Here is a 23,309-nt window from a genome sequence, read left to right as displayed (position 1 = left end):
AGGCTTCAGAGTAAAGAAAACTTGTATGTTTGAATCCTTTGCTATCAGTCATTGCTATATATACATGATACAGAATTTGCAAGAGGTCAATGAATTGAAAACCAGCATTGGTTTATTACTATTATTAATCACAAAAGTAGTTGCCGGTAAAAGAATGATACATCTCGAGTAAAACATGTACAGAGACCAAATTTATGCAGGAACTCAATCAAGTTTCTAACAAGCTATCAAGAAAATTTGACTAACTAAACCAACCTATTCCGTGTAGCCCTGAACAAGTGTGGTAGTTTTGATTTGCCAGCTAACTCAACATTCTATGTACACCATCCTGAGACCCTTTCCTAATAACTGGGGTCCATGATATGCGACTGGTACCGCATATAACTTAATGGTATATCCTTCGCAAGAGCAACGAGAAAATCCGGTTCATACCAAAACCAAGTAGTTCACTCTGGCTTGAAATAACCATCATATATGGATAGTTGATCGAATGCATCAAAATTTGCCTTCAGTCCAATAAATTGGCTACCCAAATGAGCACAACCAGCATCAGGCCACCGACACCCTCCGTCCCGAGTGCGTAATGGGCAAAGAGCTTCACAGATGTGACCGAGGGGGTTACTTGGAACATCATCTGCTGTAACTGTGATAGAAAGGGAGAGGTCATTCTCTTCACTGGGGGATGGCAGTGAACGATGTGAAACCCTTCTTGAAGCAGGATGACTTTTCTGGTTGGATTTTTTCATCAGGTCGCCCTCAATATCAACAGTACAATAACCATTACTAGAGACTTGAACCTTGCAACCTAGAGACTGAATTGCTCTCTTTATGGCTTCACATTCTTTGCTTGCACTTTTTGCAGCATTCCTAGCAGATATACTTAATTGTTTCTCGTTTTGCAACTCTGATTTTAATGATTCCATGGCAGCCGTCATCTCCTGGGCTTTTCTCTCGGCCATTTCTTTGTCCTATTAGGCATTTTATGGTATGCAAGAATCAATCAGGTTGACACTGAGGACAACAAAACATTGTACATAAACGACGCCCATACATAAAATTAACTTTCAAGAAACAACAGGTTCACCAACTATGAATAAACCGAATCTTAAGTGGTTATAGAAAGCCACTTCTCTCTTTTCGGTTTTGGCTACTGTTCATTTGCTCCAAAACAATCAGATTAAAGTAAAAGTCATATAATATCAGCAATCCAATTACTATAGAACTACTTCAATGAAGTAAGGGGAAGTTGTGCATTGCAACAGAATAAATAGTTTTGTAAGTTCCTTGGCTTGGAAGTTGGAATTCTTTGGCTATCCCCCCTCTTTTTGTGATTTCATACCATCAACAGGAGAATATAAAAAATGAAAACAATTTGTTCTTGTGCAGAGAACTCCCAAGATAATTTTTAAAAACAGTTCATTAAAAAAAAAAAAAAAAACTGCAGCTGTTTTTTGTTGTATTCTTTAGTGTGTTACAACTGTCCCTGCGTTTGGAACTAAAACGATAGAAGATAAATTTTGAGACAAACCAATTTGAAAAGGAGTTTTTTAAAACAAAGTTTAAAAATACAACCAAACAATGAATTAAATTTCTTCTGCAACTGTTTCTAGAGTTCGGGACATTTATTCATGATCCAAGTATGAGAAAAGAATCGTACCTTCTGCATTTCAGAGAATTTTATAGCCATTTTCCTGCATCTGACTTCAAGTTCCCCAGCTTGGGATTCTTTTGGACAAGCCCAACGAAGATGGAATTGTGGCCAGAGAGTTGGAGCTAGAGCTGCTGCCGGAGGTAAGATAGGGCCTTCATGTTTGGTAGGTTCATAGAAGAGGTTATAATGCACATGTGAACTTCCTTCCGAGGCTCGTAAATCAGCTAAATATGCCCATAGACAGCCACAAACTTCAGAAACTGCACATTGCTGCCGCTCCTTCTCACTGAGACATCAGAAAACAATCATTCACCAAGTCCCTCCAATAAGTGCTATTATTAACGTTTAACAATTTAGGGCGCGTTTGGGGTACTGAGTTGGTTATTATAGTCAATGGGTTATAAGAGTTTGTGTTTAAGGGTGCAAACTATTTTTATTTGGATAAGAAATAGTAAATGTTGTAGCAAGAAAAGAAGACAGGATGATTGAAATATAATAAATACGGTAGCAAATGGTAAATACTATAGCAAAAAGGAGTTTGAAATAGTATTTATTATAGTTAATTGTAGGTTATGCTTAGAATTCAAGGATACAATTGTACAACCTATAGAATAGATCCTGTTCAAGTAAGGTCGTTATGCTTAATTGTAAGTTATAAATAATTGTTCACACCACTATTATACTTGGTGCGCCAAAGCATGGAGTGGGCTATAATAACCTACTCCACCAATTTCTAGTTGGTGCCCCCAAACGGCCCCTTAAGATCAGTAGTGTAAGATATATATAACATGGGCCAGTTACACGGAACTATTCCAAGAAATAAACTGTCTTAAAAGTTCTAATCATGGAATAATGATCTTTATCTACAGACAATAGTTAAACAGGGAAATTATAGTTGAAGAAAAATGAATACTGAACTCATCACAACAAAAGATTGATCTAATTGAAGAAACATACCAATTGCATAAGAAGTTCCCAAAGCGACAGGAAAGCATACAATCCAACAGATCCACAAGGAATGCCTGATTAGAAAACGCCAAACTGGTCAGTATGTTAAATTGCTAATCAAGTTATGCCCGTAAAAAGTGGAGAATAATTTCCTCACAAAAAGGGAAATAAAAACTGTTTCAAGTTAAAAGTCAAGTTTCATCTAGAAGTTTACTTACTGAAGAGAACTCAAAAGCAAAGGGATACATGCGCAGAAGTTGTGAAACACAATCAACCCACTGCAAATAATTAAGTAGCATTCTGTTAACAGGTAATACAGTTTTGTGCGTCAAGAATAAAAATGCCACTATATCTACATTGTTAATCACGTGAAGAAATCACAAAATAATCACATAATATTTCACAGATTATATTCAAAGAAAAACAAACCTGTAAAAATATGGGAGAACAGTTGTTTGATGTTTGTGCATGAGGAGGACTGGAAGCTTGAGATATGAATGCTCCCGACGGCTGACGCATAGGTGAAGAAGAAAAACTTCCAGTTGAAGACTGCCTAGATAGTTCATATGGCATGTTACCACTTCCCGATATGGTTGGCATGCCAGATCGATCTGAGAAAGGATGACCAAACGCTAGCCAATCCTTTTCAATCAGTGCCTGTGTGAAGGAGACACATTAAAATCAGACCAATGACTAAACATATCTGAAAGTTATGGATAAATGAAGAAGAGTCTACAGAGCCTTTGATAATTCCAGGGATAGAATAAAGAATCATTCATGATACATAAAGAGGGATGAAATCTTTTCCAAATATACCAAACCAACTAAGGTAAAATAATGGGGAAGATGAGAAAATTTATCCTACATTAAAAATTTAAAAAAAAGAAAGAAAAATAATAATAAACAAAAAGGTGTATCCTACAATTTTAGATAAATCAGAGTGAAGAAAAAAAAAGTGCCAAAGAGGTCTACTATGTCCAACAAAATACCTGAAATCCAGCGAACGTCCGATAATATGGATCAAGCAGCAAGCTAGCAAGTGAAACTAGTTGTGTTGTTCTGTCCCAGCCATCACTATGCAAACAAAGACACAAGAAGATGGCAAGACAACTTTTGAACATTTCACACAGCAGAAGTTCCCAGCCAAAATAACATCATATGTGCATAATTTGTTACAGCTACAATTAAACGATAAAAAAAATCAATTACTTCATACCTGCAATGAACTAGCACAGTTGCTTTTTCCAAAGCAACACGTGCAGCAATCCACGCTGAACCAGCCAAGACACTTTGAACATGGATTAACCAGCCACTATCTCCCAGGGTTGATACCGACGCGGACATGCTACTAAGATTACCCCCACCCCAAGTCCATCCACCATGTCTCTGCATTATGCATATGGAGAGTGAATTTCTTTAAGATCAATATTAAAAGTAGGGGAGGGAGACAACATCAAATGCAATCATAAAGATTTCTCCATTATCAGTCACTTTCCTTTGGACATGTTTACATCTACAATTTCAAGTTTATTTGAGGGAAAAAGATGAATCTGAAGTTGTTTAAAATTATCATGAAGCGGAACGGATGGAGGCACGCTCACGCTCCTGATGTTTCAGGTTGGTCAAAGGAAAAAAAGTTGAATGTTGAAAGAGGGAACATATGAATCTCAAGGGAGAGGGAGTGATGGAGGAGAGAAAATAATGACAGTTTACCAAGAATGATGACATCCCATCGGATGATGTTGCACCATGAGTATCCGAGGTTGGGAGGAAGAGGGAGATTTTCTATAAGACCTAAATAAAATGGGCCTAAATATGTCAGGCTGAAAAGTACTAACCAAGAATGATGACATTCCATCAGATGATTTTTCACCATGAGTATCCAAGTACTCTCTGAGCCGAGTAAGACTTTCTCTCATTGCATGTATGTTGTCAATCCCAAAAAAGACTATCTATTGAGGACAACAAAAACAATTCAACGTTAGTCAAATATCCAATAATAAAATTGTAAAGAAAGAACAAATCAGACCTCCAACGCTCAAACTAACCTCAGATTGAAAATAATTTGATGAAGACTCCGAGCCACCTCCCATGGCTCCATTTGCTAAAGCATTTTTTCTAGGCCTTGCATCAGCTATATAAAGCTTCCTAAAGCGTTATTTACAAAAAAAAAAAAAAAGAAAAAGAAAGAAAAAAGGGGTCAATCTGCGTTAGGATGAACAATGGAAAAACGTACTGCTCCTGCCCTCAACTTGATGAATGAAAAATAAGAACAGAGAGAATTCAACAACGCTCCTTTGGTGCTTAAGCAAGGAGAGTATAGTCTATACCCGTTGCTTTTTGTATATTTCAAATATTTTCTTTTTTGGGATAATTTATAGACCAAAAGGAGATAAGGTGCCATCAAAGGCTTGGCGTACATTTGCTACAAATCTTAATTAAAAAATAAAAAATAATAAAATAATAAAAAAACTTCAGAAGGAGGCACCAACTTGACAGCGAGTCTTGACTAATCCCAAAAGAACTTCAAAAGAGAGATAATTTTGTTTCTTTCAAACGATCCTCTCCAAATAATCATGTTAATTGTTACATTCTTGAAAGCTAGGGGGAGGAAAACTTCTCCACTCGAAGTGCAAAAAGAGTTAATTAGTTCTCACTTTTTTCTAGTCCAGGTGGTTAACAAGCACACAATGCAATTAAAGTCAGAGAAAGGATGAAGGTTGAAATTTGATTGACTGTTTGCGAATGAGAAGAATTATCACTACTGACATTGACATCAGAAGTCAGGTTCCATGTATATGTGTATTCTAACCCAAAGCAGATAGAGAACTCAAATCAATTACTCTTGCACAAGCATCTTCCATCTCTCATGTAGGACAATTCTAGCAAATCTAATAACCAACCTTGCTTCAACAGATCTAGGTTGTGGTGGATACATAGATGTTATTCCAAGGCCACATTTTGGGAAAAAGGAGATTTCTTTTTCTGAGAAAGGTCACTAACTATTTTTTGGATAATTTTTCTAAGATAAATTTTGTTCGTGAGAGAATATTGGAGTTTTAGTGCATTCTAATCTCAAATCAGGTTTCCAGCAACAAAAATTAAGACTCGTTTAGGTTTTCTCCTTTTCTCTTGCTCTCATGTAATTATTTTCCCATATTAGGCAGCCCTTGATTTTCAGTTTATATGTCTAGATGAAAAATGGGGAAAAAAGTAATGATGCAGAAACCTTTCGAACCAAAAATTGAAAGGGCAAACTTCAAAATTAAAAATAGTTGCCATCCATGGAAAAAGAATATTAATACACTCACCTACGTGATGACCCATGAACACTAGCAAGATTCGAGCAAAGTGCAGCAACAAGCTTTTCATCGGTATTACTGCAACATGCATAAAATTGCATCAACTTAATGGCCTAAGGTCCTATCACTCCATACCTAAACATATGCACCAACATTAGAGACAGCGCATACGCCAAAAACTAAACCTCACACCTCTTCTCCACCCCCATTAAAGATTTTAAGCTTCTTCTCACCTCACATTCCCAAAGGATTACGCCAGACCATATGATATTACCTTCTCATATTCATCATAAGACCAACTAAAGGTTGAGATGAACGTGCAAGAACAGCTCCAGTGCCTAAGAGTTTTCATCAACGTTAGATATTTAAGTCTAGCCAAGAATAGCGTTTAAGAATCTTAGCTTCATGTTGTACCAGGATTGCACCACGAAACAACAGGCAAACGACATCTAGCACGAAAGGTAGAAGCCTGCAACATCTCTTCATCACTAGCAGTAGAACCACATAATTAGTTCCTTCAATGACTAAAAACAATAATCTATATAGAAATTGAGGCATCGCCTTAGTTTCTAAAAGAAAGAATAAACTTGTCTCTAAATATCTCAAAGAAACAAAAAGTGAATGCTGGATCTTGGATAAAAAAGTAATACCTAAAATGTTTAGGAACAACCAATGCAAATGGATAACTCTGACACAAAGTATAATTGGAATTGATTTTGGTTATTCTCCACAATTCATTGGACAATGTAAATGATCCATCTTCAATCATACTCATTGATGCATGTAGGGAACCCTTTCCAAGAAGCCGAAAATACTCATTTAGCAAACGAACTTTTGGGTCTGTATTACTGTACTTGGATGGCCCGGACTTGAATGCATATAGATCCCATATTCTTGCAGGTTTCATACATCTCAATAATGCATCATATACTTTACGCCTCTGTAAATTGCAATACCCATACAGATCTCAGGTAATGTAAAAGACAATATGCAATATATTGGAACTTTTCTACCATGTTGGATAAAAACATGAAAAGCAATTATATATATGCAAATAATTACTACGGTATGATCATAATTTTGATTGTTTCAGGAAGCTTTTAACGCCATTGATTTTTAAATTTCTGTGACATTCGTAAAGACAACATGAAAATTTTTAGACTACGAGTTCCAATAAAGACATAAGCAAAGGGAAGAAATCACAAAATCCGCTTCTAAAGGTTTTTGTAACTATTGCATGACAGATCTTTACCAGTTGGGAGTCTTTCTTTGACCTTTTTGTAATTGTGGCATGACACAGATCTCATTATACTCTCTCTTTTGATAACGACAGTTTCAATTCTTATCCAAAGAAATCACCAAATGACTCTTCAGTTATTGAAAAGAGAAACGGGCAGGACACTGGTAAAGTCTTTGGAGTTGGCAGCCCAAGGAGCTGTGAAGCTACTCTCCCCATCTATCCCCTCCAATCCCAAAATAACTGTTTTGTGTTTCCGAATACTAGCTAGGAAAATATCCTACCTCATGGTAAAAGTAGATTTGTTCCACGTGGTCTTGCTCCTGACTTTCTAGCGGGGCCAGACACAATGAGTGTCACTACAAATAAGTTGAAACCCATATAAACTTTTTACAAGCCAATGTCAAATAGATTGTCAAGTAAGCTTAACTGAACATATCAGATTAAGATTAAATGGTAGATACATTCTTAAAAGGTCCATGTACCCAAATTAATAAGTAAAAAGATTGGTTTCCTTCTTTTAAAGCAGAAACATGTCTGTTGAAATTATATTTTAGCCCTGAGGGCATTTTGGTCTTTTAAAAGTATAGGGTTTCTTACTGTTTGGTTATTTATACCCGACCCTGTAATGTGTACCGTGTATCTGAATTAAAAATAAAAAACTCTTATCGTGGTTTTTTCTCCCTGGTCTAGGGTTTTCCACGTAACTCTGGTGTTTTTTTTTCCTTCCCTAACTTTTTCAAAATGGTATCAGATCATGGTGATGAGGATGTCGTTGGAATAGAAGAGATTCAGTCATCGACTCTAGCAAGGGATGGAACTCCAAGGGAAAATTCCAACGGTGCTGAAATTAGGGCTACCGTTGACCAATATCTACAGTCATTACTTGGACCGATTCAAATCCAACACACGGGACTGCAGCTCCTCGTCGATCCAGTTGTTACTGTCATCGGAGGACCTCCGGCGCTGCCGTCGACGACTTCAACCACATTGCCATCGAGACTCGAACATCCTCCGCTGGTCTAGCCCAGACACGAGTGCTTGCCGTCGACGATTCCGTTGTTCCAGCCACCGATCGTTACCGACCGCAGCTCAAACACAGTCGGTGGAGCTTTTCCAGGTTAGTCGTCCTCTCATCCCTCGGTTTTTTACCCTTCGTCTTTGCCCAGCGCTTCGACCTTCCATTCCCTGGTGAATCCAAACTAAATCGCCTACCTTCCATCTTCTTTACCCAGCCTTCCGAACGTGCCCGACCTCTCCGTCTACCAGAACCCACCAAACCACTCGAACCAGCCAGTCCAGTCAAACCCGGTCTAGCCCAACCCTTTACAGCAAGTTTTTTTCTCCCACTATTTACCCTTTGGTCAGCCGGCTCCTCAAGTCGGTCTTCCCACACTGGCAGAAACGATACATCAGGGGTCTATGAAACAACCTACAACGATTTTTAGTGGGACCGTTAGCGTTAAAAAACAACTGGCAAATCTGCAGCAACAGATTTTTGCACTTGGGGAAGCCGTTAGATCTACGGCCAATCCATCAACTGATTTTCTACCAAATACATACCCGAGGGTTCCGTTATGTTCAGAAACTCCGGTAACTTCTTACCTTACTTTACCTTTTGCAAACATTATGTCTGGTTCTATAGGCAATTCTGCAGGAATTTCTATTGGCGAAAAACTTAATGGCCAGAACTGCTTTTCTTGATCACAATCTGTGAGGATGGTTCTCGAGGGACGACACAAGTTCGGGTATCTAACAGGGGAGATACCCAGACCAAATCCTGGGGATCCTCAGGAACGTATATGGAAGGGGGAGGATTCCCTCCTCCGCTCAATTTTAATAAACAGTATGGAACTTCAGATTGAGAAGCCTCTTCTTTACTTAGCTTCGGCTCGGGATATCTGGAAGCTGTCCAGAAACTTTATTCGAAGAGGCAGAATGCTTCACGCCTTTATACATTGAGAAAACAGGTGCATGAGTACAAGCAGGGGACTCTCGACATAACATCCTATTTTAATAAATTATCACTGTTGTGGCAAGAAATGGATCTGTGTCGAGAAATAGTTTGGAATTGCCCAGTTGACGGGGTTCAGTATTCGAAGATTGAGGAGGCTGACCGCGTATATGATTTTCTAACTTGCCTTATACCTGTCTCTTATACACATCTAGATGTGTATAAGAGACAGGCTGCGTTTGGAGTCAAGTCATCGGGTTCAGAGAATGACAAACAGAATGGAAAGACCCCTCCAATTTGTGAACATTGTAAGAAACCATGGCATACGAAAGATCAGTGCTGGAAATTACATGGCCGACCTCGAAATGGCAAGCGGGGTCCTCCGAACGATAAATCTAAGTCCAGTCGAGCCTTCGTTGGTGAAACAGTTGATGGTGCTCCTCCAGGGACGAGCCAAGTGGATCCAGGTACAGTCGAAACCTGCAATATTGCCCAATCAGGTACTCCCCATTCCTTTAGTTTCTTTGTCGAGGGAGATGAATCCTGGATCCTTGATTCCGGAGCAACGGACCATCTAACTGGATCATCTGATCAATTCCTCTCCTATCATCCAAGTGCTGGAAATAAGAGAATAAGAATGGCAGATGGGTCATTTGCCCCCGTTGCTGGAAAGGGTCACTTATCTCCAATTCAAGGATTGATTTTACAGAATGTCTTACATGTGCCAAAAATATTGTATAATTTGCTATCAATCAGTAAGTTAACCAGAGATTTGAACTGCAAAGTCGTGTTCTCACCAGATAATGTTTCGTTTCAAGACCTCAGCTCGGGGAAAATGATTGGCACTGCCCAACACAATAGGGGGCTCTATTTCCTTTCCGATGATGCTTCTTCTAGGAGTTTATCTAGCACTTGTTTACCGTCTTCTCTTACTGTTTCTGAAACTGATTTCTTATTATGGCATTTTCGTCTTAGACATCCAAACTTTCATTATATGAAATATCTATTTCCCCATTTATTTTGAAATGTGAATGTGTCATCTTTGTTGTGTAATGTTTGTATTCGTGCTAAACAGCCTAGGGCGTCTTTTACCTCACAACCCTACAATCCTTCCCGACCCTTCCACCTGAAACATAGTGACGTTTAGGGTCCGTTGAATGTCACAATGGTGTCAGGTAAACGGTGGTTTATTACCTTCATAGATGATCACACCCGTCTTACATGGGTGTTCCTTCTTACAGACAAGTCTGAAGTGACGACAATCTTTCAACAGATTTACACCACTGTCGAAACCCAATTCAATATCAAAATCGTCATTCTTCGAAGTGACAATGGGCGTGAATTTGTTAATCAGTCCCTTCGTGAGTTTTTAGACTCTAAAGGTATCGTCCACCAAAATTCCTGTGCCTATACGCCTCAGCAGAATGGGGCGGCCAAACGGAAAAATCGCCACCTTATTGAAGTAGCCCGATCCCTCATGATACCTGCATCCTTACCCTCGTATCTATGGGGGATGTTGTACTTACTGCAGCTCATCTCATCAATCGGATGCCTTCCCATGTGCTCAAATTCCAAACCCCCTTAGAGCACTTCATAGAATCAATCTTGTCCACTCGCCTTTTCCCAGATGTTCCTCTTTGGGTTTTTAGGTGCACCGTTTTCGTCCATAATCACGGTCCTCACCAGAGTAAATTTGCTCCTAGGGCCCAAAAATGTGTCTTTGTTAGGTATCCGCTCCATCAACGGGGCTACAAGTGCTTTCAGCCTTCCTCTCGTAAGTACTTTGTCACCATGGTTGCCACATTTCTAAAGGACAAGCTCTTCTTTCCTGTTAGTCTTCTTCAAGGGGAGACTTCGAGTGAACAGGCTAACACTTCCACCTACTCTGTTCCGTTAGACTTGTTTCCTGAACCTATCCCTGAAACAAATGAGCCTGCAAAACAAGTGCCTTGGATAACCTACTATAGGAAGCATCTCCGAAAGGAAATAATTCCCGAAATTGTTCCCCCTGTTGCTCCACCAGAAGGTGTTCAAGAATCAGAATCGGAACCGACTGAGGCTCAAGGTACCCCTAGTCATAATGACAATGAGTATGTTGAAAGTGATGCAGGGGACTCGGGCGAAGTCAGGGATGATGGCAGTAATGAAGCGCCAAGTGGTGCTCAGGGGACTGAAAATGAACCAACAGTTGGGTACAGATCAACAGGTAGACAAGATCAGTGAGATTGAGATTGATACTATCTTGGATTTTCCGATAGCTCTGCGAAAAAGTACAAGGTCGTGCACCAAACACTCTATGAAAAGCTTCTTGTCTTACAGTAACCTGTCTACGAGATTTAGAGCTTTCACCACCAGCCTGGATACTGGGATAATTCCAGGCAATGTGCACAAGGTTCTGGAAATTCCTGAATGGCGAGTCGCAATTATGGAGGAAATGCGGGCTCTTGAGACTAACAAAACGTGGGATCTGGTTAGTCTTCCAAGAGGTCACAAAACAGTAGGGTATAAGTGGGTTTTTACTGTCAAATACAAGTCAGATGAAATTCTCGACAGATATAAGGCCAGATTGGTTGCAAAAGGATTCACTTAGACGTATGGAGTGGATTACTCAGAAACTTTCTCACCTGTGGCAAAACTTAACACTATTCGTGTTCTCTTCGTGGCTGTTAATCAAGACTGGCCCCTCCATCAGTTGGATGTGAAAAATGCCTTTCTGAATGGTGAGCTTGAAGAAGAGGTATATATGAACCCACCTCCGAGTTTTGAAGCACAGTTCGACAATCAGGTTTGCAAATTAAAAAAATCCTTGTATGGCCTGAAGCAGTCCCCTAGAGCCTGGTTCGATTGGTTCACCACCTTTGTTAAATCTCTGGAGTTTGTTCAAGGGCATTCAGATCACACCTTGTTCACTAAGAAGTCAGCACCAGGGAAAATAGCGTCTTGATTGTCTATGTTGACGATATTATACTGTCAGGGGATGATTCAACAGAGATTAACAGGTTGAAACGACGAATGGCAGATGAGTTTGAGATCAAAGATCTCGATGTCTTGAGACATTTCCTAGGAATGAAGGTAGCAAGATCAACGGAAGGGATCTCAATATCTTAGAGAAAATACACTCTCGATTTGTTGAGAGAGACTGGAATGACAGGGTGTAAACCTGCAGATACACTTGTAGAAGCCAACTTCAATCTGATAGAGTCAGTAGATGATGTTCCTGTGAACAAAGAGAGATATCAACAACTTGTGGGGAGACTGATATATCTTTCGCATACCAGACCTGATATATCATATGCAGTTAGCTTTGTCAGTCAGTTTATGCAGGCTCCGTATGAAAGACACATGGAGGCAGTTACGCGGATCCTGAGGTATCTGAAGTCTTCTCCTGGAAAGGGCTTGGTCTTCGGAAAGCATGATAAAAGGTGTATCAAGGCCTACATAGATTCAGACTGGGCTGGTTCTGTTACAGATAGGAAGTCCACCTTAGGATACTGTACTATTGTGTGGGGAAACTTAGTTACCTGGAGAAGTAAGAAGCAAGGTGTCGTGGCTAGAAGCAGTGCCAAAGCCGAATACAGGGCTATGAGCTTGGGTATATGTGAAGAGATTTGGTTGAAGAAGGTTATGGTATATCTACATCAAGAAAGTCATGACTCGATGAGACTTTACTGCGATAACAAGGCTGCCCTTAATATTGCAAACATCCGGTTCAACATGACAGAACCAAACACGTTGAGATTGACCGACACTTCATCAAAGAAAAACTGGATAACAGGAGCATTTGCATTCCTTATGTTCCGTCCAGCCAACAAGTTGCGGATGTCCTCACCAAAGGGTTACCTAGACAGACTTTTGACACCTGTATTAGCAAGTTGGGTCTCATTGACATATATGCCCCAACTTGAAGGGGAGTGTTGAAATTATATTTTAGCCCTGAGGGCATTTTGATCTTTTATAAGTCTAGGGTTTCTTACTGTTTGGTTATTTATACTTGTCCCTGTAATGTGTACTTTGCTGAATTAAAAATAAAAAAACTCTTATCGTGGTTTTTTCTCCCTGGTCTAAGGTTTTCCACGTAACTCTGGTGTTTTTTTTCCTTCCCTAACTTTTTCAATAATGTCTATTCATCAATTCAGTGATAAGGGTAGAACAAAAATATTATCAACCCCCTTGATGTATCTTATATTTAGTTTGGTCTTTAAGTTTTTTACCTTGGTTTATGCTTTTTAACTAACTACTTTAACCGGTTATCATTCTTAGTATCAAGAATAAACTATGCAATGTCCCGTTAAATTACCCGATTTTACTTTACCTTTCCAAGTGGCAGTTGATGTTTGTGGAGTGGGTATTGGAGCAGTATTATCTCAAAACAATCATCCAATTGAGTTTTTTAGCCAAACAAAATTGAAGTACTTATGTGCAGGAATTTCATGCATTAGTTAGAGCACTTAAACAGTGGGAACACTACCTACTGTATAAAGAATTTATCCTCCTTACTGACCATTTCTCTTTGAAGTACTTACATTCTCAAAAACAAGTTAACAGGATGCATGCTCAATGGCTAGCATTTTTACAACAACTTGATTTTGTGATCAAACATCAAGCAGGTAAAGACAACAAAGTCGCTGATGCCCTCAGTAGAAAAGGAGAATTATTAACAGTTTTGGCTGGACAGGTCACTGCTTTCATCACCTTCCAGACCTCTACCCATCCGACAGTGATTTTGGTACAATCTGGTATAATTGCTCTAACAACATTAACACTGGTGACTTCCATATTTTTTATAACGGCTTATGTATTCCTCACACGTCACCAAGGGAAGAACTCATTAAAGACCTACACTGTGGCGGTCTAGCAGGTCACTTTGGAATTACCAAAACCTTTGATCTGCTTTCCTCTCAATTTTATTGGCCCCAACTCAGAAAAGATGTTCATAATTTTTTCAAAAGATGCTTTATCTGCCAAACTGCCAAATTGCCAAAGGAACCTCCACCAATGCAGGGTTATATACTCCACTCCCCACCCCAACTTCTATATGGAAGGACCTTTCAATGGATTTCGTCCTTGGTCTTCCTAAAACCCAGAGAGGACATGATTCTGTCATGGTTGTTGTGGACAGGTTTAGTAAGATGGTCCATTTCCTTGTAAAAAATCACATGATGATGTATATATTGCTAACCTTTTTTTTCAGGGAAGTAGTCCGTCTCCATGGCATTCCAAAAACAATAGTATCTGACAGAGATGTCAAATTTCTCAGCCACTTCTGGAAAACCTTATGGAGGAAGTTCCATACCTCACTCGAATATAGCACAAGTCCGGATGGCCAAACGGAAGTTACAACCTGATCTTTGGGAAATTTGATAAGGTGTTTGAGCGGGAAGCACCCAAAACAATGGGATCTAGTACTTGCCCAAGCTGAATTCACATTTAACTTCATGAAGAACAGATCAACAGGGAAGTGTCCCTTTGAAATTGTTTATAATCTTGCTCAACTTCCTTCTTCTTCTTTTGAAGCTAATAATGATGCTGAGGGGATGGCAGAAAGGATTATTTGCATGCACCAGGATGTCCAAGCTAACATCGAACGAGCCAATTCATCTTACAAAAAGGCTGCTGATCAACACAGAAGATTACAACAATTCAATGAAGGTGACTTAGTCATGATCCACCTCCGCCAAAGCAGATTTCCAACAGGAACATACAATAAACTGAAGAACAAGAAGCTCGGACCCTTCAAAATCCTTTGAGCATATGGAGCCAATGCATATCTCTTGGACCTTCCTTCAGATCTTCACATCAATCCTATTTTTAATGTAGTAGAACTCCACCCCTACAACGCTCCTGATAGTTTTCAGCTATCTATATAATTTCGAGGGTGAAATTTATTCTTTAGGGGATGGAACATGATGTATCTTATATTTAGTTTGGTCTTTAAGCTTTTTACCTTAGTTTATGTTTTTTAAATAATCTGTAAACCAGTTACCTTCACAACTGGTTAAAGTAGTTAGTTAAACAGCTTAGGTTGTAATTTGTAAACCGGTTAAAGTAGTTAGTTAACAGCTAAGGTTGTAGTCCATGCCTATAAATAGGGACTGGATCCCCCATTTGAAATGAATGATATACTTGTTTCTTAAAATTTCCTTTGGTTACACACCACCCTTTCTTCCCATGACAGATGAGACAAAAATATACAAATGTATTGTAAGCTAAAATACCATTTTGGACCCTACACTTTGAAATTTATTCAATTTTAGTCCATGTACTTTCAATAATCTTAGATTTAGTCCATCAAAATTAATTTTTATCGAAAATGAATAAATAATAATAATAATAATTTTCATACAAGAAAATACAATAGGTAAATATGTATTAAAAATTATAGTAAAAATACTAATAGATAATAAAAAAGTTTTTTAAAAATCAACAATAAATTAGTAGTGAGAACTAAATTTAAAATATATTAAAAGTACAAGGACTAAAATTTAATAATTTAAAGTACAATGACTAAAATTGAATAAACTTCAAAATATAGGGACCAAAATAATATTTTAACCTATATGTATATTTAATATTTACAAATAATTTCTATACAATTATCGTAATCTATGAAGCACGGACACTCCATTTTAAAGAGTGTTTGTGCCAAACATGGATACGACCGAACATGCTCTAGACATGTGTCCGATGAGCAAACTTTCGTGTTCTATTTTTTATTTTTTTAATTTTAAAATTTCAGACGTGGGAACACAGCTGGGACACTTCCTGGATATGAATGGAAGTTTTTTTGAAGAGAGAATGGTCCAAACCTTTTATGTTGGGCCCAACTTTAAAGCTCTAAATCAATTAAATGTAAACAAACATTAAAATGAGAGAGAGAGAGAGAGAGAGAGAGAGAGAGAGCCCCTTTTGAACCAAAGATTAAAAAACAGAAACAGAAAAACTGAAGTAAAAAATCTAAATGATTCATTTCCTACAATTGTTAATTAACTTGACATATTATGCATTTTTGTTATGGTACATTTGGTATTTTATGTTCAATTTACATTATATCCTAAAATAATAATAATAATAAAGCATATCCCAACATGTTAGTGTACTGGTTTTTTAGAAATTGGCATATGGACGGGTTAATGTCATATCTGTCTCCATATTCATGCTTCTTAAATAGTAATTTATGACCAAGTGAAAAGCAGCTCTAAATGCAATTGGCTTGAAGAAATGTATTATAATTATAACTACAAGGAAAAGTAAGCAAATTTGAAGGTGGTTATGAGTTCCAAAAAAGCCCACTAAAGAAATCTCAAGAACAACAAAAATAAATTCTTTTTTTAAAAAAAAAAACAAAAACAAAAAACAAAACAAAACCAACCAAATTTCAGAAAAAAGTTTGAATAGCTTTCAATTGCTTCGCTTTTAGAAGCTATATTAACAAAGCCAAAAGGAACTCTCTTTGCACTGCAATATACCACATCTTTCAGAGGGTGTTTGGCCCAAAAAGTTGGGGTTGGGAAGATGAAATTGTGAACTCCAATCCTTGTCTGGTCCAAGGAGTTTGTGGATCCACGACTAAAAAACCTCAATTTTATGCTATATTGATTCCTTACACAATGAGTCTCACGATTTCATAACTCTTTAGACTTCACAACTCCAATTTTTGTCCAAAATACCCCTTTAGGGTATCAACAATCTCACTTGTTAAGCATCTCACATATTGTTATAATGAGTGGAACAATATTGAATTTATGACCCCTCTTTGTAAATTGTTAAAGTGTTGATATAATTAAATTTACCCTAACCCATCAGCTTATGCTTTTGGATCAATCGATAATTTAACATGGTATCATAGCCCATGAAGTCCAAACAGGTACTCGGCCCAAAACATAAATTGGAATTCAATCCAAGAATGGTGAACCCAACCGGACACCATTTTGAGGAGGTTAATATTGATTTCCACCTGTTAGGTCTTCAAAAAATTTTCAAGCCCACAAGCGAAGGGTAATGCTAAAGTGTTAATATAATTAAATTTACCCTAACCCATCAAACATCTAAAAATTTCCAAATTTTTTACTTATTTGTTGAGGACATTGAAAACCTATTTCATAATCTCCTGATCCTTAAGTAGGCTTTAATCTCTGTTCCTCGCAGCATCTTGAAGTCAAAACACTGGCAAACCACCAATTTGCTCTACATACTCTCGCCAGAGACTGAGAAGGACCCACAAGCAGAATGAGAAAAGCATGAGTAGAGTATAGAAGTTTCTCATATCGATTTTATTTATAACTACATGACGTGGTTTGTAGCAAGCCTAAAATCTGTGATGAAGGGTAGAAATCAAACTCATAGGAAGTTGGTCAGGAGCAAGGAGTTGCAGCTTTTCTTTTGGAGAGATCAGAACTCTCGATGTGCAGAAGCTTTATAGCCTTGCCCCACTCAAAATATAGTGTTTCTTCCCTATATTTAATATATATGTAGTAATTAAATGAACTGCTCATGATGTAATTTGAGGGCCAACATGGGGAACTTCCCCAACTCACTAATGTCTGCAAGATAATACTATTTAGAAAGCTGCCAAACCATTATCTTTTGTCCTCGATTTGCCAGAGTATGCAGAATTCTGAAGACAGTCAGCATATTTTCTTTGATTGTCAATACTCTTTGGAAATGTGAAGTTATTTGCAACATTTAATCTTCATTGGGCTTTTAGCAATGTTTTGAGGAGAATGTGGCCCAGATTGTCCTTGGTCCTTCTTTGAAAGCTTATTCCCTTCGATTGTGGATTAATCCAGTTAAAGCAAATCAGAAATTTGGTTAGAGAAAAATCAGCGTATTTTTCAAGACAAGTCGCTTCAATGGTTTGATCATTATGAGATTGCAAGAGTCAAAGCTTCTTCTTCTTGCTCCCTCTCCAAGAAATTTTCTTATTATTCTATTCAAGATATTTGTCTTAATTGGAATGCTTTCTTTCATTCTATGTAATTATGTCTTTAAGACATAGTTGTCTATTGTATTTGTCATATTTTGTTTTAGGGTGTGATGAGGATGCTCTGGGTGTGTCAACCAGGTTGAGATGACTGTTCTTGATATTTCGTAGTTTCTTGTAATTCGAGAATTAGTCTCTTTTCATTTCATCAATGAAAAGTGTTTTCTTTTTAAAAAAAATAAATAAATTAAACCATGAATGGTTTATAATGCTGAAGCCTAAGAGACTACAATTTCACAAGAAAGGACTGGAAGTACACACCTGTTTTGTTCTTGGACGGAAACCAAAGACAATAATTCTCATGTCTTTTCCTGCAATACACAAAAAAGGAAGAAAACTTTTAATTATTGCATTCAGCTAGTATGCTACATACATAGAATATATAAAACAAATGAAGAAAAGAAAAAGAACTAGAACTAGAACACAAGCAAATGAAGCCACCATTTCATCTATTATAACTATTCATCCAGAAATGACCTGATAAATTAGGAATAAATCAAGTGATTGGCTAAGCAACAAAATATGCAATGAAGCAGCATATCCCTGAAACCATGTCACCCAAAATGCATGTACAGATATAGACAGCGCCCTAACACCCATCAAATTGATTTTTATGAGAACAAAAGTGTTTCCTCCATTTTTTTTAAAACTCAAAATTTGTTACTTTCCTGATACTATAAATCATTCACATAAATAATATGCATCCACAATGGCGATTATATAACAAAGCGTACCAATGACCTGAAGAAGTCGCCTAGATGGTGAAGACTTTTCAGATTGGCGAGAGGCAGCATTTGTCTTCACAACCTAAACCCAGTAAAACCACAAGCATAATCTTACCCCAGTACAAATCTTCAAAAGTGGAAAGAAGAAAATGCAACAATAGATTGCAGTTTGAGTGCAATGAAATCAAGAAATTATAAGCAATGAACATTAAACATGTGTAAAACTCATGGAAAAGAAAACTGGCCTACTGAGTTGCAGGTCGTAAAACTTTTGGAAAGCAATAACTACTAGATAATACGTTGCAAACAATAGACTATGTTGAGATTTTCAACTACTTCAGGAAGTGCAATTAAAAAAAGCAACGATGCATATTTGAGGTGTTAAGCTTATCGAATAGCTGATTGACAACCAAAAACAAAATACAGCTTAAACTAATAAGAAGAGTTAGTATTTTCTTTTGGGGGTTATTTTTCAGAAAAACGGTTGTCATACTAAAGTTCGGTATAGCCTAGAAGTAGATAATTAATGAACATAAGTAAATGGAATCCACCATAATCAGCACAGGACTTGACTCAAAACATTTTCCCACTCACTAGCCCGGTCGAAGAGAATCGTGATAAACTACAGCGGTTGCGAATGATTGTCCCTTACTCCACAGGAGACACTAGCAAATAAAATGCTATAGTGCCAAATAAGGACAACACACTTCAGAACATGACTTTATTTTAGATTTATGAATTAAGAACTTACTATTTTGTTGAATTTATCAATTGTCGCCAGTGGTATAGTGCCAAGGGCAATAACATCCCTGGTTCCTTCACTCTAGAATAACAGCAAAGAAAACTTATTACTCATTCAAATGATCGAGCACAAGAGATCTTGTAGTAATAAAGACACCTTTGCTAAGTCATGCAACTTCAAAATAAATGAAAGAAGGATGAAGAAATGCCACCACAAAATCTTAAAGGCAAAGTATACATGAAATTTTGCGGAAAAGTAATGACATCTCTTAGTCAGGAGGAAATGAACAAAACTGTTAGAAGTCTATGCAATAAGTGTAAACCTAGTAGAGCAATTATCAGGAACTTGTGTGTGGTTGCAATCACAAAAACATGCTTTCAGGATTTCTGTTTTTTATGGGCAACAAACTCTGTAGTAGGAAAAACAACCACTTGCAAAAGGTGGGGATATGAGGCATCACATGAACCGAGGCCAAAAGAGGTCAGAAAAAGGGCCCTCCAATCAGCCTATGTTTATCTGTTTACATTACCCCCATTTCTCCTCTACCTTCCAATTATAAGCACAAAGTACACCAAATTGAATAGGATGATGGTACATGCTTATTATTGGAACAGATTTTAAACAAGAAACAGCCACGACTTTTTAGTGGATTATTGAAGGCTGGCCTTTTGAATTTTTTATGCATCTAACCACCTTTCGATTATTCTTTTATCCTTTAAAGCACAGGAGCAAGCGATCATTCTCATCCTAATAATTGATATGGCATCGATGGTTTTATTTTTAGAGGTGTTTTTGATTAAGCACCAAGCAAGTCAGTTTGATTTGGCTTCATTCGCAGTTTTTTTTTTTTAAACAGAAATAATATTTTTCATTGATATGATGAAATGAGTCTAGTGCTCTAAAATACAAGATACCAAGAACAACAAAATTAACAAGGATACAATCGAGTAATACAAAGACATAGAGACATAAATTAAGCTGAATTAATGAAGACATTCCAGATCAAACAAATGTCCTGAATGGAATAGTTGGCAAAAGCTTTAGATTGACCTTTGAATTGCAAGTTTTTCCCTCTGTTGGAAGTCTTTTCGATTGGAAGGTACTTTTGTGTCATGAAATCTTGAAGCGGTGTTAAAGTCAGATAATTTTTGAAGTCCTGGTGTGTCTTTGCTATTTTGCATTGTTCTTGTTGCTCTTATATTTTCCTATGCATCTTTTGTTTTTCCAAGGCATTCTTCCCATGTATTTTCTCCTTTACTTATTATTTCCTTGTATTTTGAGCATTAATCTCTTTTCATTTCTTCAATGAAAATCTTTTGTTTCCATTATTATTTAAAATAAATAAACAAATTCATTTAAAAAGATGTAAGCTCTGCACAATAGGCAACTAAACAGAAACAGGACATAGAAGCAAAACGAAGAACATACCCAAAAAAAAAAAAAAAAGGAAGAAAGAAAAATAGTGTACGGTCAGATTTTGATGAATTTTTTCTGAGGACAAACAGGGCATTGAAGTTAGAGATGTTTCCACCATATGATGCATTACAGTAATCATCAATTGCCTGTTATTTAGCCCAGCAACCCAATGCTTTACGTTACCACTAAACGATAATACTAAACTCATGAGACAAAATAAAACCACATCCTTGAGAATAACAAGTAATAAAATTATTTGAACAAGAGCTAACAATTTAATACTTACAGTGGCCTATTAGCTAATAATTAAGATAAGGTATTGATTAATTGAAATACTTACTAGAAATAGAAGACGATAATTGGTTACAAACAAGGTACCCGCCTCATCAGTATTCACTAGAACAACACCATAGCCCTGGAGGTAAAACTTAAATAATCAATAGCCCACAAATATAGAGAAAACAATATCAAAGATGCCTCCTATAAATGTGGTCGTTTTAGTATTGATCTAATCAAACTTACCGTGACCCATCAGCTTAAACTTTTGATGGTGAATTAACAGTGATATTTCTCCAATACTTACCAAATTTGTTAAGGTGTTCCCTTCACAGTCAAAGCAAGCAGAGTAGGTGGTGATTTGAATAAAAACAATATTTTTAAACCTTTAGTCATCCACTATGTTACAGAACTAATCCGATACAAGCATTCTCAAGTACCCATGTAAATTTTATGTGTAACCCAAAGTAGTCATGTGTGGTGGAGATGATCCCTCGTATTGGTTGAGAGATCTTGAGTTTTTCAATTGTGCTTCTTGAACATGCTGGTTCGGATTTCTCTCGGGCAGCCCTTTAAAACATACGAAGGTTGTTTGATTTTCATTTCAACATGCTGGTTGGGATAACTTTTGTTTTGCTCCCTTGACCTTGTGTAGATGGGAAGCTTATCTACCCACTTTTGCATAATTTATTCCTTTTTAATGGAAGCCTTTGCTTCCTATTGAAATTGGCTCGTGCAATATTGCTTCATTGGTCATCAATTCCACAGAACTTCTAATTTATCAATAATATCTAAGGAAGGTACCAAATAAAGAACATGGAATGCAAATGCAATCATATTTGGAACTCAAATAATAGTGTTTGCTAGGTAGGTATACGAACTTTTTATGCTAAACAAGTAACCATTGACTCTCCACTTCTGGAACTATTCAAAATGAAGTTTTCAATAACTTTAACAAACCCTTAACAAACTCAAATTTAGTTGTGAGTTAATTAGGGTCTGTTTGGATTGACTAGAGAAAAAAATGTTATTTAAAAGTCCCATTATTATTTAAACTCTTTTGATAAATATTGTTTAAAATACATTTTGAAAATTAAACACTGAAAAAGTTAAGCTAGACATATCTTAACCATTTCATAAACGCTTCCAAACAGTATTAATTTAAATGAGGGACCTCAGGAAGTATTCCTTCAAACCATGATCTCAAATAATCAATTCCCTGGTCAAGATTTTTTTTTTCTTCCAAGTACCCATTCATTCCTTTTATCAATTTTCCCTTTTCCATGAAATCATGAACCACCATTCTTGCTTCCGGCCAGTTTTTTAGGAGCAAGGCTAAATGTATTTTGTTCAAGAACTATACAGCAACCCCAGAAGTCAAACTGATCGCAACCGATGATGCTAATTCTATTGGTGTGTCTAAAACTTCTCAATGATAAAATCATGTTAAGCGAGTATCTAATAAATCGAGCACGAAAAATTCCAGTCCTTACAATCCAATTCGTCACTTCCCTATATCGCTTCACTCGTCTACGCATTGACAATACGCACAACTAAAGTACACATTTCAAAAATAAAAGATGAATTCAGTACACTACAATACGTAAAACTTCCCTTAATTCAAATTTCAACAGAAATTGAACCCCGCAATCTCGACCCATTATAGAATTCAAATTCCAAAAACCAAAATTAAGTCTCTACAAACCTCAGCAATCACTTGTTCGGCTTCAAGCAAGCAATCCAAGTTGACACGCGAAACCGACCGCCGAACAGGCTGCAATAAAATTGGGAAAAAAAAAACAGTGCGTTTACAAGCGGAGTGCAGCGTAAACTCCCAGAAAGAAGATAAAGAAAATAAAAAGCTAGAAGAAACCTCAATTTTGGTCCATTCAAGGGCGTCCCAACTGTAAGCAGCGTCCATCTTCTCCAAATCCGGAACATCCCTGTGAGACCTGGACCGAGTGGTGCGAGGCTTCGGCGCTGCCATTTGCGGCGAACCGACTGAAGAATCAAGATTCCCAATTGTACGATACGATGAACGAACAAGAAAATCGGGTAGAAATGTAAAACAAAGCTTC

General features: G+C 37.3%; 1 protein-coding gene across 2 annotated transcripts; it reads right to left on the bottom strand.

The window, feature by feature from the left end:
- Positions 1-90: 90 nt before the first annotated feature.
- LOC120076414 (phosphatidylinositol-3-phosphatase myotubularin-1) lies at positions 91-23,218 on the bottom strand. Of its 2 annotated transcripts, XM_039030235.1 has the most exons (19): positions 23,105-23,218; positions 22,937-23,005; positions 21,296-21,370; positions 19,549-19,620; positions 18,807-18,879; positions 18,334-18,383; positions 6,552-6,841; positions 6,316-6,389; positions 6,176-6,239; positions 5,911-5,979; positions 4,648-4,747; positions 4,438-4,551; positions 3,816-3,985; positions 3,589-3,673; positions 3,029-3,256; positions 2,818-2,877; positions 2,609-2,673; positions 1,658-1,937; positions 91-968 (listed from the first exon to the last, which is right to left on the bottom strand). In XM_039030235.1, the coding sequence occupies exons 1-19, from the start codon at positions 23,216-23,218 to the stop codon at positions 447-449; spliced, it is 2,574 nt and encodes an 857-aa protein (XP_038886163.1). In that variant the 3' UTR covers positions 91-446. The 2 variants fall into 2 exon arrangements, with proteins under 2 accessions (XP_038886163.1, XP_038886164.1); XM_039030236.1 differs by lacking the exons at positions 21,296-21,370; positions 22,937-23,005; positions 23,105-23,218 and having other exon boundaries at positions 18,814-18,879.
- Between the last annotated feature and the right edge of the window lie 91 nt (positions 23,219-23,309).

Source organism: Benincasa hispida, chromosome 4 (assembly GCF_009727055.1).
Source record: "Benincasa hispida cultivar B227 chromosome 4, ASM972705v1, whole genome shotgun sequence".
In the NCBI taxonomy this organism is placed as follows: Eukaryota; Viridiplantae; Streptophyta; class Magnoliopsida; order Cucurbitales; family Cucurbitaceae; genus Benincasa; species Benincasa hispida.
This window is presented reverse-complemented; position numbering and strand designations above follow the sequence as displayed.